We start from the raw sequence: 16,987 nt of genomic DNA, 5'->3' as shown, positions 1-16,987 counted from the left end.
CTTCCCGGCTCGGGGTGGGGCTGTTGTGGATCTACAGGGCTGGGTTGCTCTGTGTGTCCCTGTAGGGCTGGGGCTGTAGCTCTGTCTGTGGCTCCTTCTGCCTCAGGCTGGTGGCAGGATTGTGGGACACTGCGGGTCTGTCTCTGTCTGTCTGTCAGTCTGTGGGTGGGGCGCTCCTTCCTCCCCCTCCCGGCGGCGGAGCGCGGAGCGCGTCGAGCGGATCCATTCGCTCGGCGCTCGGCTCGGCAGCCCCAGCAGCCCCAGCCCCGTCCCCCGCCATTTCAGCCCGGCGCGGAGAGGCAGAGGGACGCGAGCGGCCGCCGCGGGGACGAGCAGCCGCCCCGCAGCCCGGACAGCGCCAGGCAAGTGTGGGGACCCGGGGGGAGCGGCCGGGCAGAGGCCGTGTGGAGCCGGGACCCCGGATCCTCCAGCGGGACCCGGCGGCGGAGAGACCCGCCAGCGCCGCCGCCCTGCCCGGCCAGCGCCCCCGCCGCCGCCTGGGGGGGAGCGGGGCACCCAGACCCGAGGGGCCCGGCCGGAGCCTCCGCCCGCAGCGAGACGCCGCGGGTGCCCCCTGTATCCCCACCTGTCCTGTGTCGCCAGCTTATCTGTGCCCCTGACAGCCCCGTCCCCCCGAGTGCCCCCTGTATCCCCACCTGCTCCCAGCACCCTGCTTACCTGTGCCCTCGACAGCCCCCTGTATCCCCACCTGCCCCTGTGTGCCCCCAGCGCCCTGCTTACCTGTGCCCCCGACAGCCCCGTGAGCCCCCTGCCCATCTGTATTCCCCCCCCCATGTGCCCCATGCCCCCTCTGTGCTGCCAGCTTACCTGTGCTCCCGACTGCTCCTCCTCACCTGTATCCGCACCTGCCCTCCATGTGCCAGCAGGTTACCTGTGCTCCTGACAGCCCCTCCCCACCTATATCACCACCTACCCCCTGCCCACCTGTATCCCCACCTGTCCCCCATGTGCCACCAGCTTACCTGTGCCCCGGACAGACCCAGTCCCCCTGTTTGTTCCCTGTCTGCCTGTATCCCCACCTACCCCCAGCGCCCTGCTTACCTGTGCCCCCACAGGCTCTGCCCCCTGTGTGCTCCCTGCTGCCCCCGTGTGTCTTCTGCCTACCTGTATCTGCACCAACCTTTCGTGTGCCCCGCTTATCTGTGCCCCTGACAGCTCCCTGCCCACCTGTATCCCCACCTGCCCCTCGTGTTGCCCTTGCCCACCTGTATCCCCACCTTCCCCCAGTGGCCTGCTTACCTGTGCCCATGACAGGCCCCACCCCTCCTGTGTTCTCCCTGCTCACTTGTATCCCCTACTGCCCCTGTGTGCCCTCTGCTCTCCGTATGCCCCTAGTGCCTGGCTTACCTGCCCCCGCATGTACTCCCTGCCCCCCGTGTGCCTCCTGTTTCCTGAAAGCTCCTGCCCTTATGTACTCACTGCCCACCCTTGTGCCCCCAACATCCTGCTTACCTATGCTAATGACAGTCCCTGCCCCCTGTATCCCCTTCCCCCTCATGTGCTGCCAGCTTATCTGTGCCCCTGACATCCCCCCATGAGCCTCCTGCACACTTGTACCTTCTGCCCCCTGTGAACCCCCAACAGCTCCTGTCCCTGTGTACCCCCTGCCCACCTGTACCCCCCTGTGCTTCCTGCCCGCAGGTTGGCCCTAGCTGCCTGCATACCTGTGCCCCTGTCAACCCCTACCCTGTGTATCTCCAGCCCTCATGCACACCTGTGCCCCCCATAGACCCACAGCACACCTATACCCCCAATAGCTTCCATGTTCCTGACAGCTTGTGCCCCCAGCCCACCTATATTCCCTACAACTAGGGTTGCCAAGCCTCCAGTATTGTCCTGGAGTCTCCAGGAATTCTTTAATTAAAGATTGTCTTGTGATGAAACCTCCAGGAATACATCCAACCAGGCAACGGTACCTAAAGTCCTTGCTTCCTCCACCCTTCTACACCCCCATGTGACCCCAGCTGCCTCTGCCCACTACACCCCCAACAGTCCCTGCTCCCCATGTGTCCCCAAGGCCCATAACCCCGTATCCCCCGCCTTCCACTGCCCCCACACCACTATAACCTCCAAGAGTTTCTACTCTGTATGCCCCTAGCCTCACCTGCCTCCTACACCTCCATACCATTCCCAAGAGCCCCATCACTCTCTATATCCCAGCCTCCCCTGTTTCCTACACCCTCTAGACCAGGGGTAGGCAACCTATGGCATGCATGCCAAAGGCGGCACGCGAGCTGATTTTCAGTGGCACTCACACTGCCCGGCTCTGCATTTTAATTTAATTTTAAATGAAGCTTATTAAATGTTTTAAAAACCTTATTTACTTTACATCCAACAATAGTTTAGTTATATATTTTAGACTTCCAGAAAGAGACCTTCTAAAAACATTAAAATGTATTACTGGCATGCGAAAGCTTAAATTAGAGTGAATAAATGAAGACCCGGCACATCACTTCTGAAAGGTTGCCAACCTCTGCTCTAGACCACAATGCTCTCTATACCCCCTGGGTACTCCAGCCTCCTCTGCATCCTATACTACATGGGAATCCCTACCCCCTGTGTACCCCAACTTCTCCTGACCCCTATACCCGATACCCTCTGAGAGCCTCTACCCCATCTATATCCTTATCCTCCTCTGACTCTACATCCCCATGCCTTCCTGAGAGCCCCAGCCAGGGGCGGCGAGTTACATGGGACTGTGGTGCCCATGCTCCAGGAATATTCAGAGCCCCGGGGACCTGGCTTCACCAATGTTTGGTGCTGGGTCTTTTCCCCCGGCCCTGTGTGCCTCCCCCAGAGCATCTCCCGGTCCCACCTGCCGCCCCTGAGTGATTTAAAAGGGCTGGGGACCTCTGGCTGCCCCCCACCTAGGAGCCACTGCCAGAGGGTGTGCAGGTCTGTTTTGGGAGCCGCCTGAGGTAAGCGCTGCACCCCTGCCCCAGCCCAGAGCCCGCACCCAAACTCCTTCCCAGAGTCCGACCCCCATCCCTCCTGCACCCAAACTCCCTTCCAAATCTCAAACCCCCTCCTATACCCAAACGCCCTCCGAGCCCGCATTTCTCCTGCACCCCAATCCACTGCCCCAGCCCAGAGCCTGCACCCTTCCCGCACCCAAACTCTCTCCCAGAGAACTCCCTCCCAGAGCTTTAGGTAGGTGTGTGTGTGGGGGGGGGGCGGGACTTGGACCGGTTCTGGGCACCACAAAAAATTGTACAAACCTACCTCCCCTGGCCCCAGCACCTCTGTATATCCCCTGAGAGCTCCTACACCCATCCATATCTTTAGCTTCCTGCTCCCCTACAGCCCTCTATTCTGCTCTAGGGCTTCTAGACCGGGGTGGGCAAACTTTTTGGCCCGAGGGTCCATCTGGGTATGGAAATTGTATGGCGGGCCATGAATGCTCATGGTTCCCGGCCAATGGGAGCTGTGGGGGCAGCGCTTGGGGCAGGGGTAGCATGTGGAGCCCTCTGGCTGCCACTACACATAGGAGCCAAGGGGGGACATGCTGCTGCTTCTGGGAGCCACACGGAGCCCCGGCACGTGCAGAGCAGGGCAAGCCCCCGACCCTACTCCCCGGCTGGAGCTCAAGAGCCGGATTAAAACATCTGAAGGGCCGAATGCAGCCTGTGGGCTGTAGTTTGCCCACCCCTGTTCTAGACCCTTGATCCACACTCCTCTACACACCCAAGAGCCAATACACCCTGCTCCTTCTCTACTCCTGGCCCCCCACTCTATACCATACTGAGCTTCCCCTATACCCCAGCACCTCTTTATACCTCCCTCTCCAGCTTCCAACACCTCTTTACCCTGAACCTCCTTGCCTCCCCCACTCTCCCCAGCTTCTTTCTATAGCCCCCTCTGTGCTTTCGTTGCCTTCCCCAAAACGCCCTCTTCTTTGTCCCCCTCCTTTCTCTGCCTCCTCCCTGTCTCTCTCTGCCCCATGGTTGTGTCTCCTGACTTTCCTCTGTCCCGTCCCCCCCCCCTTCAGGCAGATAATGATTTTGCTGCCACTGAGAGGAGGAGGAGGTGCTGCTAGAAGGACAGGTGGCCAACGCCTTCCACCTCTTGAGCGTGAGCCTAACACCAGCCCACACGACTGGATCCCAACAATATTATGCTGTCAAATTCCACCCCTCCCCCACAAAATAATCACCGTACGCACAAATAAATAGTGGGATTCCCAGCCCTGAGTGTAAGGAACGTAAAGAGCCAGAGGAGCAAAGATGTTACAGAAAGTTTTGGCTGTCGTGCTTTTCTGTCCTGTTCGGTCACTTTCCTCGTGACAGGCTTTGCATCTCATTCAAGAATTTACTTGCTACTATATCATTATTTATATAACAGAATTGGCTATAATGGGCAAAGACTGTATTCTGGTAATTTATGACAACCATACAATAGTATATCATTGGATGTCCCATATATAATAATAGTATACTACTCTTGCCTGGAAAAAAAAAATCTGAAGGTGAATCTGAAGGGTGAACCCTGGTGTTCAGTTTTTTTGATAGTAAAATGTTTTAAAGGGTTGTGTTCATATTTTAATATTAAAACTTTATATAGTTTGCTGCTCTCTTGGTAGTATTTAGCCACTTTGTAACTTCCCAGTGAATCAGTTGTGACCCTCCATTTTTAATAATCAATTTCATTCTGTGGCTTTGGCCTTTTGAATGGTTCATGGATTATTTTATATTATTTCAGTCATAACTCCTGATATCCAACAACTTGCTATGTCACTGCTCAAAATGGAGAGGTCTTGATGATAGTAGCTTTGCTCTGCAGTTTTTTTAAAATACATGTTTCTGATCTAACAATGTTTACACCAATTTAGTCTTTAAGATTTGGGGGAACAGTGTCCTAAATCTCTGAAATTTTCTGAAAAGAACTGATCAGAATATCAAATAAAATATTGCATATTATAACCTATAAAAATGATTTTTTCCAACTTTCCCGACTAATGGTTTTCACAATTAAAGTTCTTAGTTTCAGTTTGTGTTCAGTAACTTGTGGCACAATATCTGCACCAAATCTTTTACAACTTTTGACAGTCAAAAATAGCATCGCCTTTCCAAAAGCTTTTTTGTTTGTGCGCACTAGTAAGAGAATGGTTTTCCCTTTCTTTAAACACCTCAGTAAAGGAACTGGGGGGATGACTTAACATGTAATTGAAACCTGACTCTCTCATGCTTAATCTTGACTTCTTTGTTACCAGGTCTGCTGAAAATGACGGAATATAAACTTGTTGTTGTCGGAGCTGGTGGTGTAGGCAAGAGTGCCTTGACAATACAGCTAATTCAGAATCATTTTGTGGATGAATATGATCCTACAATAGAGGTAAACAATTTAATTTTAATAATGTGACAAGTTCTTTTGACATGAGAGAGGCAGATTGTTTTCTCTTAAATGCTGATGTTGATTTTGTGCCTTATATTGCTATATTTTTCTATGAATGTCTTTTCTATAACCTTTTGATTTGTATTTTGTTTAAATGATGCTATAATAGTGACCAATATTTATAGCTTGATTTAAAGAAATTTTAGATATCCAGCAGATATTCAAAGTTCTATTCTAAGCTCAATGGACTGTCATTCCACAGCGGTGTTACAAAATCACCTGAAGATTGGTTCTGGGTACTAGATCTCATTTAGGAGAGACCAGTAAACTAGGGTGTGTGTGTGTGTGTGTGTGAAATTGAGTGAGAGAAGTGCACAAAATTAGCATAGCATTTGAGACTTTTCTCATCTTTCTTATGAAAGAAACTTACCTCTGAAGTTGCAAGTCTCATTACTTGAATTGATAATTAAATCGTCACATGCGTCTACAAAATCAGAGGATTGTTTAGATGCCCAGGACTTAAAATAACAGGGAAGTTCTACATTAAAAGTTGTGGTGTGTGGCCAGAACTGCATGGGGAAGTTTACAATGCCTACCACTACTATCTATCAAGAATAGTGTTAGTACTTCTAGGAACACCAAATTCATTCAGACTGTTAACGTGTAACGTTCCCCAGAAAAGATGTAAACTTCCTAGAAGATTTGACTAATGGAATTTCTTTGTATTATAGGAAGCTTGCAAACTAGTTGCACAGAGTTACCTCAACATTATGTTGTAGTCCACATTTGTGGAAATCGTTGGTGTAATGTTTTGAAGAAAACAATTGCAGTTTTTACCTCCATAAACATCTTTTCACTTATCACAATAGCATTCCTCTAAAGATTACTTTGATAAGTACTTGTCTGAATGGATATCCTCGGTACTGTTTTTGTCTGTTAGTTTGTAAGACTTTTAGGACAGAGACCTGACAAACAGATTACATTGTCACAGCACCATAAAATAAAAATAAATCATATAGCTGAGGTTGTAGGCAGGGAATCATTTAGAATGGCAAGTGGCACCCCAAGGAAAGTTCTTACAATTGGATCTTACACTTCTACTTTCCTGCAACTGGATCTGCAAGGGCAGAGCCCCGTTCTAATGAATAGGGCTGCTTAAATGTGCTGTTTGCACAGATCCATTTGTGGGTTCAGGGCCTAAGTCAAAGAGCTATAGCCATAAAGATATTAGGTGTTTGTAAACACACAGTGAGAAAGAACATAGGTTATAAATTTGCCTTGCTTTAGTACAGGGGTGGGCAAACTTTTTGGCCTGAGGGCCACATCTGGGTATGGAAATTGTATGGCGGGCCATGAATGCTCATGAAATTGGGGGTGTGGCGTGGAAGGGGGTGAGGGCTCTGGGGTTGGGGTGTGGGCTCTGGGGTGGGGCCAGAAATGAGGATTTCAAGGTGTGGGAGGGGGCTCTGGGCCAATGGGAGCTGCGGGGGCAGCGTGCGGAGCCCCCTGGCTGCCCCTATGTGTAGGAGCCGAAGAAGGGACATGCCGCTGTTTCCAGGAGCTGCACAGAATGGGGCAAGCCCCCGACCCCTCTCCCCGGCTGGAGGTTGAAGGTCAGATTAAAACGTCTGGAGGGCCGGATGCGGCCCCCGGGCCGTAGATTGCCCATCCTTGCTTTAGTATATGATACTCGCACAGTGACAATAGCATTATTTTTTACTGTTATGGTATCATTGTCGTCTCATTGCCACTTTGTATTAATGTTGTTGCTGTAACATTCATTGATTACTCTTCCAAGGAGAAGCAAATATTATATTTGTAAAAAAGTTAAATGTTTGTTTCCATAAATACTCAGACGTTTGAAATTATTAGTGTGGCTAAAGGAGGTATCCACAACACCTGTAGCATTTCTGTATTGTGAAAGATGATGGGGGGGGGGGGGAGGGGGAAGGGGAAAATATTTATTGCCTGTCAGCAGCAACATTATAAATAAGTATCTCTGTAAAGTTTCAGAGTAGCAGCCGTGTTAGTCTGTATCCGCAAAAAGAACAGGAGTACTTGTGGCACCTTAGAGACTTCTCAATTGTTTGGCCTCTTACAGTTGGTATGGCTACTTCCACCTTTTCATGTTCTCTGTATGTATAAATGTTTTCTTTCTGTGTGTTCCATTATATGCATCTGATGAAGTGGGCTGTAGCCCACGAAAGCTTATGCTCAAATAAAATTTAGTCTCTAAGGTACCACAAGTTCTCCTGTTCTTTTATCTCTGTAAAATTACTTTTCAATAGCATATGTAAGTATTTTTGTTCTTAGAATGTATGATCTATGTGGAAGTCCTCAGGCCCACATAAAATCCACTTCAGGCTGGTCTACTTTCACACTTGTACCTAAACAACTAAAACTGTTTTAGGGAACAGATTTCGTTAAATCAGTGTAAGTGTGTATGTAGACCAACACTTCTAAATATGGGCTAATATATTGAAGCAGTTTGGTTAGTGCCCTCTACTGGTCAAATATTTTATCTTGTATCCAGAATGTATTGTGGCTCATTCATTTTCTGACATTTTAATAAAATGTTTGTTTTTTTCAAATGTTTTTTAGAAAAAGACAAGCCATCCAAGTAGGCTATCCCCGAAATACCCAACTAAAGCTTGAAAGTTGTTCAGGGTGGGATTTCCAAAATCATCTATGTGACTTAGGAACTCAAGAAGTCTGAACTGCTTTCAAAAATTTTACCCTGTGTTTCTAAATCACTTAGTCATTCTTGAAAATTCCATCCTAATTAAATAACATTTTAGAACGGCTCATATTAACTTGTATAGAGGGCCCTTTCATAAACGTATAAATAGAGAATTTTTTAGCAAGTGTCTAACATAGACAACGATCAGTTAAGTGATTCCCCCTCCCCCCCCCTTAAATTACATATAGTACACAAATGTGGACAATCTCAGCATTATCGCTGAGAACGGTGGAAGTGTTTGCCATTAGCACAATTCAGATTGACTTTTGTGAAAAACCAGTGATAACAAATTAAGTAATTAGTGTAATGGAAATAAAGCTTTTTGATGTAAATTACAGAATCTAGTTTTCAGGAAAGAATTACAAACTGACTTCTGGAGTGATTCCTAGCATAGCAGTAACTAGTGGGTTTTTTTGTTTGTTTTGTAAGTTATGACTGCTACTCTGGGTTTCCCTTTCTTACTTGAGTGATGTATTTTTGTGCTGGGTCCTGGAGCATCACTGTTGTCTATTTCCCCTTCATTTGTGTGTTTTCTCTAATCCAGAGTGGCACTATTTGGCCTTCTCTAAATTCCCCTCTGTCTCTCCCTGAGAGAGCGAGCACGTAACTCAGCTTTCATTACAGGTTGGAGTGTGCACAGTAAAAGGGCACTTTCTGGTTTTGCTATGGTGTTTTGGGGCAATGGTACTAGTACAACAGACTAGGAGTGGAATTTTCTTTTAGAACACATAGAAGCAGTCATTTGAACTGCTACATACAAGAGAATATCTTAACTTGCATATGAACCTGTTGTGCCTTTTCTATGATGCATTTTAAATTCTTTTTTTAAGAACTTTGTAATTTTTTCAGAAATGGTAATACTTACAATACTTATCTATGCTGGATACATATAGACTGCTAGTGCACACAATGTCTAGGCACTCACAAAACTTAATGATCTAAGATTTTTTTCATAAAAGTAAAATTAATATGTTGCTATAAATAAGATTTCATATTTATAATTTGACATTTTATCTATGGGCAAGTCTTCTTCCCTTCCTCAAATATTTACAGATGGGGGAGAGAGAGATTCCAAACTTTAAACTATCCTCTAGAATCATCTCTGTCCTTGTTCCCTCTACCACCTCAAATCCTGTTTCTTGTCATGGTAGATGGATTTTCCTTTCATTTTTGGGACTTGGGGAGCAAGGACTTTTGCATTTAGTTTTCTTGTCTGTTGCTGAAGGGCTTAGCGCCTTCAAGCACTTCTTGTTTCTATGGTAAGCAAGATGCTGTGCTACACTATAGTGTAGTATCCTGCTGGAGAGGGAGAGAATTAATTTCCCATAAGGCCCAAGTCTATAGTAGACTGCTCAATGGGAGGAGTGGAGAGTGTGCCTTTTAGATGTGAGTGGTTTTCAGAGTTGTCCCTGAAGAGTTGATCAGGACAGGAGCTTAGGGTACCCATTCACCAGACTGGACTCCTTTTCCCCATGCCTTCTTCACATGGAGTATATACGTAGGTGTGCTGTACATTGGGGAGAGAAGGCAGTCTTATGCTACTCACTTGCCACCGATCTCCAAGGGGCTAGGCATGGACTGGAAAATTAAAAGTTCCCTTTGGGCTCCGAGTGAAATAGTTGTTTGGCCCTACAGGTGTCTTCTTCTGTTTTTGAAGGAGGATAAGGGTTTGATCCTAAGCCTATTGAAGTTGATTGGTGGGGGAGGGAACTCACATTGACTTTAATGGTCTGCGGATGAGGCCCTGAGAGCGGTGGGTTTCCTATGCTTGTACATGAAATTGGAAACTGATCAGATTTGAATAAACTTTTTTTCAAACTTTCTTTAGAAATCTAGTCAATATTGAAAGAGTTCTTATAGGAAGAATACTATTGGTGTAAAAGTTTTATGATGCAGGTGTATGGAATTCGGAAATCTTAATGTAACAGATGAAGTAGAAAACTCTAGCTGAACTATGTCAGTATAACTGACGTTTCTAGCTGTCAGTGCCTTCATTAGAAACCCCCTATTTCAGGGTCTATAAAGTTTACATTAAAATAATAGTGGGTTTTTTAAACTGGAAAAAAAAATGGCTGAGCTATTTTCCTTGACATTCATTACTTAAATTAAGAGTGGTGGTGTAGTTATGTTGGTCCCAGAATATAAGAAACACCAGCTTTGCAAGGGAGTATCTCTTTTTGTTTTTTGTGTTTTTGTTTTTAATTGAACCAACTTCTGTTGGTGCAAGGTACAAGCTTTTGAACTACAGAGTTCTTCAGGTCTGGAAAGTTTCTTTCCCTTGACCTGAAGAAGAATTCTCTGTAGTTCAGAATCTTGTACTTTCCACCAGAAGTTGGTCCAATAAAAGATGTTACCTTATCTACCTTCTCTTTAAAATAAGAGTGTGTTTTTTCTTTTTGTATAGCTCAGCTATACAGTTTTGCCTCCTTTGGAGAGGTAGGGAGATATGAAGGACTGACACATGCATATTTGCTCATCATGAATGATGTTTTCTCATGGTTTCTCAAGTAAAAGTCCAAATGAATACAGAAAGAACTAAGGATTTTTTTTCTTTCGATATGATCAGTAAAGTGCCAAAGGTGGGGCTGGTGCTTTATCATTAGCTTGGTGATAAAACTAACGGCAAAACATGACAGCTCTGCCTTTCAGTTTAATGGGAACTGAACATTGGATTCTGGATGTCTTTTTAACATTCCACAATAGGAAAAAAGTGTTAACCTTAACTTTAAATTTCTTGGGGCTTGTAGGTTTGTTGCAACTTTATCAATATTTAAACAATATTTATGTATTTTTTTAAAGTACATGTACTACTACTTACTTTGGCACTTAACGTTGCACTTAAGCAAAATAAATATTTCCAAAGTGATGAGAGGTGAACTTTATCTTAAAGGGACACACAGTTAACTTAAAATAATGCAAGCACAAATGTGACTTTATGTGGTATTGTTACAAATATCTTCTAGGATCAAGATAAGTAAGAGATGAGACTTTTTTCCCCCCAGTTTGTTTACTTTGTGTATTTGGCACTTTGTGACTGTGTAGAATATTTACCTTACCTTATACAAACAGTCATTTCCCTCTCGTTTGTGTTGGTTGTTCACACAGCAACAGGGAAGAGGAAAAAAACACTTGAAAATGGGAAAACATACGTAAGACTGTAAAAGTTGGTGGGGGCACCAGGAGCAGGTGTAATACCTGAAACTAATTTAAATTATTAGAAATTAAATTATTTGTTAAAAGTTGGCTAGATTTCAAGCTGTCTGTATCCCTTGTAACTAGAACTGAGGCTCTCTGTTACTTTTCCCCCCTCATTCACAACAAGAGCTCAATACAGCACAATAGCTTAAGCTTTCAATTTTGGCTAGTATTAACAAGAACAGAGTGATATTTTATTAACTGGAAAATAAAAGGATCTGAAAGGTGATGTGGGTATTTCTTCCTGAATCATTGTACCCATGACACATTTAGATTTCTGAGAAAAGTATTGTTTTCACTTTCCATGGATATATCATGCCTCCGTTTTAGTATTCTCTAGTGCTAGATAATGCTGTATGCATATAATACTGTATTTACAGAAACATAGTAGTTTGTATACAACATAGCAGTTTGTATACAAAAGTAATGTGCTCACTTATATGATCACTGAACCTTTAATAAACTCAGAAGGTAAGGTCCCCTGGGAAGGAAATCTAAGTTCAGGAGAGCTGGCAGTTTCTCAAGGAGACTAGTAAAGGCACAGCAGCAAACTATCCCATTGCAATGGAAAAATAGGAAGAGTAGTAAGAAACCAATATGGCTCCATTAGGAGCTCTTTAATGGTCTGAAAATCAAAAAGAAATCCTACAAAAAGTGGAAACATGGATAAATTGCTAAGAGAGTACAAAAGTATAGCACAAGCATGCAGGGACAAAATAAAAAAGGCTAAGAACAAAATGAATGACACCTAGCAAGTGTCATAAAAGGTAACAAGAAGAGGTTCTATATATACATTTAAGAGAGAGACAAAGGAAAGCGTAAGTCCTCTACTTAGTGGGGAAGGAGAGCTAATAACTGATGATGTCAAGAAGGTGGAGGTGTTTAATGCCTATTTTGCTTCAGTCTTCACTAAAAGGGTTAATGGTGACCAGATACTCAAGACAATTAATATTAACAACAAGGGGGAAGGAACACAGGCCAAAATAGGGAAAGAAGATGTTAAATTATATTTACATAAGTTAGATGTATTCAGGTTAGCAGGGTCTGATGAAATTCATGGTAGGGTACTTCAGGAACTAGCTGAAGCAATCTCAGAACCCTTAGCAATTATCTTCAAGAACTCATGGAGGTGGGTGAGGTCCAGGAGGACTGGAGAAGGGCAAACATGGCACCTATCTTTTAAAAGGGGACCAAAGAGGATCTGGGGAATTCTAGACCTGTCAGCCTAACTTGAATAACTGGAAAGATACTAGAGCAAATTATTAAACGCTCAATTTGTAAGCACCTACAGGATAATAGAGATATAAGGAATAGCCAGCATGGATTTGTCAGAACAAATCATGCCAAACCAATCAAATTTCACAAGGTTATTGGCCTAGCCTGAGGATGGGGCGGAAACAGACATGGTATATCTTGATTTTTTTGGTAAGGCTTTTGACAGTCACACATGCCAGTTTCACATGCAAACTACAGAAATGTGGTCTAGATGAAGTTACTCCAAGATGGGAGCACAATTGGTTGAGACAGTATTCAGAGTAGTTATCAATGGTTCTCTGTCAAACTGAAAGGGGGTATCTATTTGGGTGAGCCCTGGGTCCAGTACTAGTCAATATTTTCATTAATGACTTGAATAATGCAATGGGAAGTATGCTTATAAAATTTGCATATGATACCAAACTGATAGCGGTTGCAAACACTTTGGAAGATAGGATTAAATTCAAAATCAGAGTATTGGTCTGAAATCAACAAAGTGAAATTCAAGAAAAACAAGTGCAAAGTACTACACATAGGAAGGAAAAATCAATTATGTAACTACAATATGGGAATAACTATCTAGGTGATGGCACTGCTGACAAGAATCTAGGGATTATAGTGAATAACAAATTGAATATGAATCAGTGTGATGCAGGTGTGAACAAGGCTAATATTCTGAGGTATATTAACAGGAATATCATATGCAAGACACAGGAGGTAATTGTCCCATTCTACTCAGCACTGGTGAGGTCTCAGCTGGAGTAGTGTGTCCAGTTCTGGGTGCCACACTTTAGGAAAGATGTGGATAAATTGGAGAGAGTCTGGAGGAGAGCTACAAAAATGATAAAATGTTTAGAAAACGTGACTTTTGTGGAAGGGTTTAAAAAAACCTGAGCATCTTTAGCCTTGACAAAAGAAAACTGATGGAGGACCTGATGATAATCTTCAGGTATGTTAAGCTCTGTTATAAAGAGGATGGTGCTCAGCTGTTCTTCATGTCCACTGAAGGTAAGACAAGAAGTGATGGGCATAATCTACAGCAAAGGATAGTATCCCTGCTATAAGGGTAGTTTAAATTCTGGAATAGGTTTCCAAGGGAGGCTGTGGAACCCCCCATCACTGAAGGTTTTTAAGAACAAGTTGGACAAACACCTGTAATGGATAGCCTAGATTTACTTGGTCCTGACTTAGCACAGGGGGCTGGACTTGATGAACTCTCAAGGTACCTTCCAGCCCTACTTTACTATGATTCTATGAAACTGTATGAGACCTAGCATCAAAAACAAATAGCTGTTAGTATATTCCAGCATTTAGCTGTTACTTTCCAATCCCTGAATTCTGCTTGAGTCTTGTGTGCAGACATCAGGTACTGTAAGTCCAGACTCTGGAAACTTTGAGTCAACCATGCTGAAGTAGTTCTTTCTTACACGTCATAGTAATTGTCAGAGTTTATATCCGAGTCACATTTTGTAACTGTTTCTTTGTATTGCAGAAACGTAAAACTATGCAGTGATGCTATGGCTACACTACAGTTTAAGTCAACACAAGTTATGTCACTCAAGGATGTGAATTAGCCATCCCCCGAGCAACGTAACTTATGCCAATTTAAGTGCTGTTGTGGAGAGCGCCACGTCAGTGGGAGAGCTCTCTCCTGTCGGCTTAGAGCAGCTCCACTAGAGAGTTTACAGTGGCTCAGCTATACTGATACATCTGCGCTGCTGTAAGCTCCCTAGTGTAGCCATAGTTTAAGTTTTTCAAAGTTTAGTATCAAAATGTCTTCAAATTACTGGTTATTCTAATTTTCATGTTTCAGGCTGCTTAGTGGTAGAAAATAAACTTATTGCCCGCAACACTAAATGTTAGGCTCTTGCATTCATTCTTAAATCTATTCTTCCTCTTTCATTGGTGTAAATTTTGGAATTGCAAATGTGTTTGTAAACTGTTTATTTTCATCTGGCTAGTTTGTGTACTGTTTTCAGTGTTGGACATGGTTCATGGATGTTTCCTGAAAATATCCATGGTGTGAAGATGAAACGCCTGATTTAATTGTTCATGAAGTGACTAGACTTAAGGTAAATTAGACCCAGAAAAACCATGGGTTGCATATTTCTGGAACTCTGATGAAAATGCAACCACTGAACTTCTGATCTGGGACTGTATCCAAATTACAGTTTTCTATAGGGCAAAGAAAAGAGGACTGCCACTTGCATCTGATGTTCTTTAGAAAACATTATACTTTATATGTTTAAGATTATGGAGGCAGAGTCTAGCAGCTGGAGCAGGGGAATTAAAATCTACATTTCTGGGTCTATTCTTCACTTTGCTGTTGGCTTGCTGTATAACCTTGATCATGTAATTTATCTTCTCTGTGCCTCAGTTTGCCCATCTGTAAAAAAGGGTGGCTAATACCTGACTCGGGGATGTGGAGTCTTGCTTAATTTTGAAAAGAATTTTAAGGTCATTTGTTAAGTGGAGTTATAAGTCAAAGTCTGCCATGTTTAAATTAAAGATTTTTTTTTTTTCTCTTCTCAGGATTCCTACAGGAAACAAGTAGTAATTGATGGAGAAACCTGTCTCTTGGATATTCTTGATACAGCAGGTCAAGAAGAGTACAGTGCAATGAGGGACCAATACATGAGAACAGGGGAGGGCTTCCTATGTGTATTTGCCATAAATAATACAAAATCATTTGAAGATATTCACCATTATAGGTAAGCTTTTTTTTTTTTTTTTTTTTTTTTTTTTTTTAAGTTAAATTATAATCTTGGTGACTCTCAAAAGAGAGAAAGAAGCTTGCTTGCACTCCCTCATACCAAAAGATGGGTTTGTTTCCTACAGTTTAGTTAGTTGTGGAATAATAATATATTACTCCTGGGGAATTCTGCACCAAAACATTAAAAATTCTGTATATTTTATTTGTCAAAATAACATAATATAATCATGCCAGTTTCAGTTATTTTGGTAATTTACTTCAAAATACCCGTCATCAAGTATGTCTGTAACAATACAGACAAAAAAAAGATTCTGGTATTATTATTATTTATTATTATTATTTTTTTTGACAAATAGATTCCTGACTAGGCATATTGAAACAGAACTTTGAGTAATTCATTTAAACTATAATACAGAAACGTATTTCCCACACCCTTCAGAAGCAGTGTAAAGTCTTGGGGGAGTCAAGGGTAACGGAGTAACTGAGGGAGAGGGAAGGAGCCTGGAGTGAACATGGAGGGTTGTTGGGTGCGGGTGGGAGAAGTATAGAACAAGTTGGTTTTTTTTAGGGGAGGGGTTGTTAGGGAGTTGGGGAGCCTCCCCCATGCAGACCCTGGCTGATCCAAAGTCTTTCCCATTCAATCAGGCACATCTGTCCCTGCACCTGCCCACCCCCAGGTCTCTGCAGCCCCCTCCCCATCTCCATGTGGTCTTGCACCCCCACTCCCATTCAACCCCCTCAGTGCTGTCACTCCACTAGCTTCTGAGCTTGTGCCCCAGCAGCCTCATGTGTTCCACTCTCTGTCCTAACCGCTCCGTGGGCAGGATGCCGTGATAAACTTCTACTCCTGGGGGAATTCTGAAATTTTTTCCCCACAGAAATATTTTCTGCCTGAGAAGTGCTGCAGTTCTATCTTTTTCCCACCAGAGGTCGCTGTGGTGCCAGAACAGCCAGTTGTGTTCATGCTCCTGGCTCTTCTGGCTCCACAGTGGCCTCTGGTGGGCAAAAGGCAGAACTGCAGCACTTCTGGGGCAGAATGTATTTTCTGTGCGGTTTAAAAAAAAATTCTGCGCCATACATGAGTTCTGCACATGTACAGTGGTTAGGGTGACCAGATGAGAAACGTGAAATATCGGGATGCGGGGTGCGGGCAGAGCAAAAAAAACAAAAAACAAAAACGAGCCAGCAGCGGAGGGAAAAAAATAAACAAAAGCAAAAGAACCCAGAGCCGCCGGAGCATCGGAAAAATTGGTGGGGGCTGAGCACCCACCGGCAGCTCCACGACCCTCTCCCCCCACACCAGTTCGCCTCCGCTCCACCTCCTGCTTCTTCCCCCTCCCTCCAGCACTTGCACTGCCATACAGCTGATTAGCGTAAGTCTGGGATGGTGGGAGGGAGGAGAGGAATGTGGAGTGCTTGGGGAAGAGGCGGGGCCAGGGGAGGGATCCAATGGGGCAGTGAGGGGGCGGGGCAAGGGCGGGAATTTGGGGAGGGATCCAATGGGGGAGGGAAGGGGCGGAGTCGGGGTGCGGGAGCGTGAGCCCTTCCGCCTGTGCGCCTGAGAGCAAAATATCGGGACAATTCGCGTCCCGACCGAACATCGGTCGGGATGCGGGACAAACAAGTAAATATCGGGACGTCTGGTCACCCTAACAGTGGTGCAGAATTCCACCCGGAGTAAATATGATAAGCAGGGTTTCAAAGCTGCTATTGCAGTTAATAGGCCATTAAAT

General features: G+C 44.4%; 1 protein-coding gene across 2 annotated transcripts in view; it reads left to right on the top strand.

Moving 5' to 3' along the window:
- The first annotated feature begins 233 nt into the window (after positions 1–233).
- The window catches only part of KRAS (KRAS proto-oncogene, GTPase), a 42,486-nt gene continuing 25,732 nt past the window's right edge, over positions 234–16,987 (top strand). For both annotated transcript variants that reach the window (XM_034782820.1, XM_034782829.1), the window contains exons 1-3: positions 234–362; positions 5,231–5,352; positions 15,074–15,252. In XM_034782820.1, the coding sequence (XP_034638711.1) occupies positions 5,242–5,352; positions 15,074–15,252 (290 nt within the window). In that variant the 5' untranslated portion in view covers positions 234–362; positions 5,231–5,241. The remainder of the gene's footprint in view (positions 363–5,230; positions 5,353–15,073; positions 15,253–16,987) is intronic.

The sequence above is a fragment of the Trachemys scripta genome, chromosome 1 (assembly GCF_013100865.1).
Source record: "Trachemys scripta elegans isolate TJP31775 chromosome 1, CAS_Tse_1.0, whole genome shotgun sequence".
NCBI classification, from domain to species: Eukaryota; Metazoa; Chordata; order Testudines; family Emydidae; genus Trachemys; species Trachemys scripta.
This window is presented reverse-complemented; position numbering and strand designations above follow the sequence as displayed.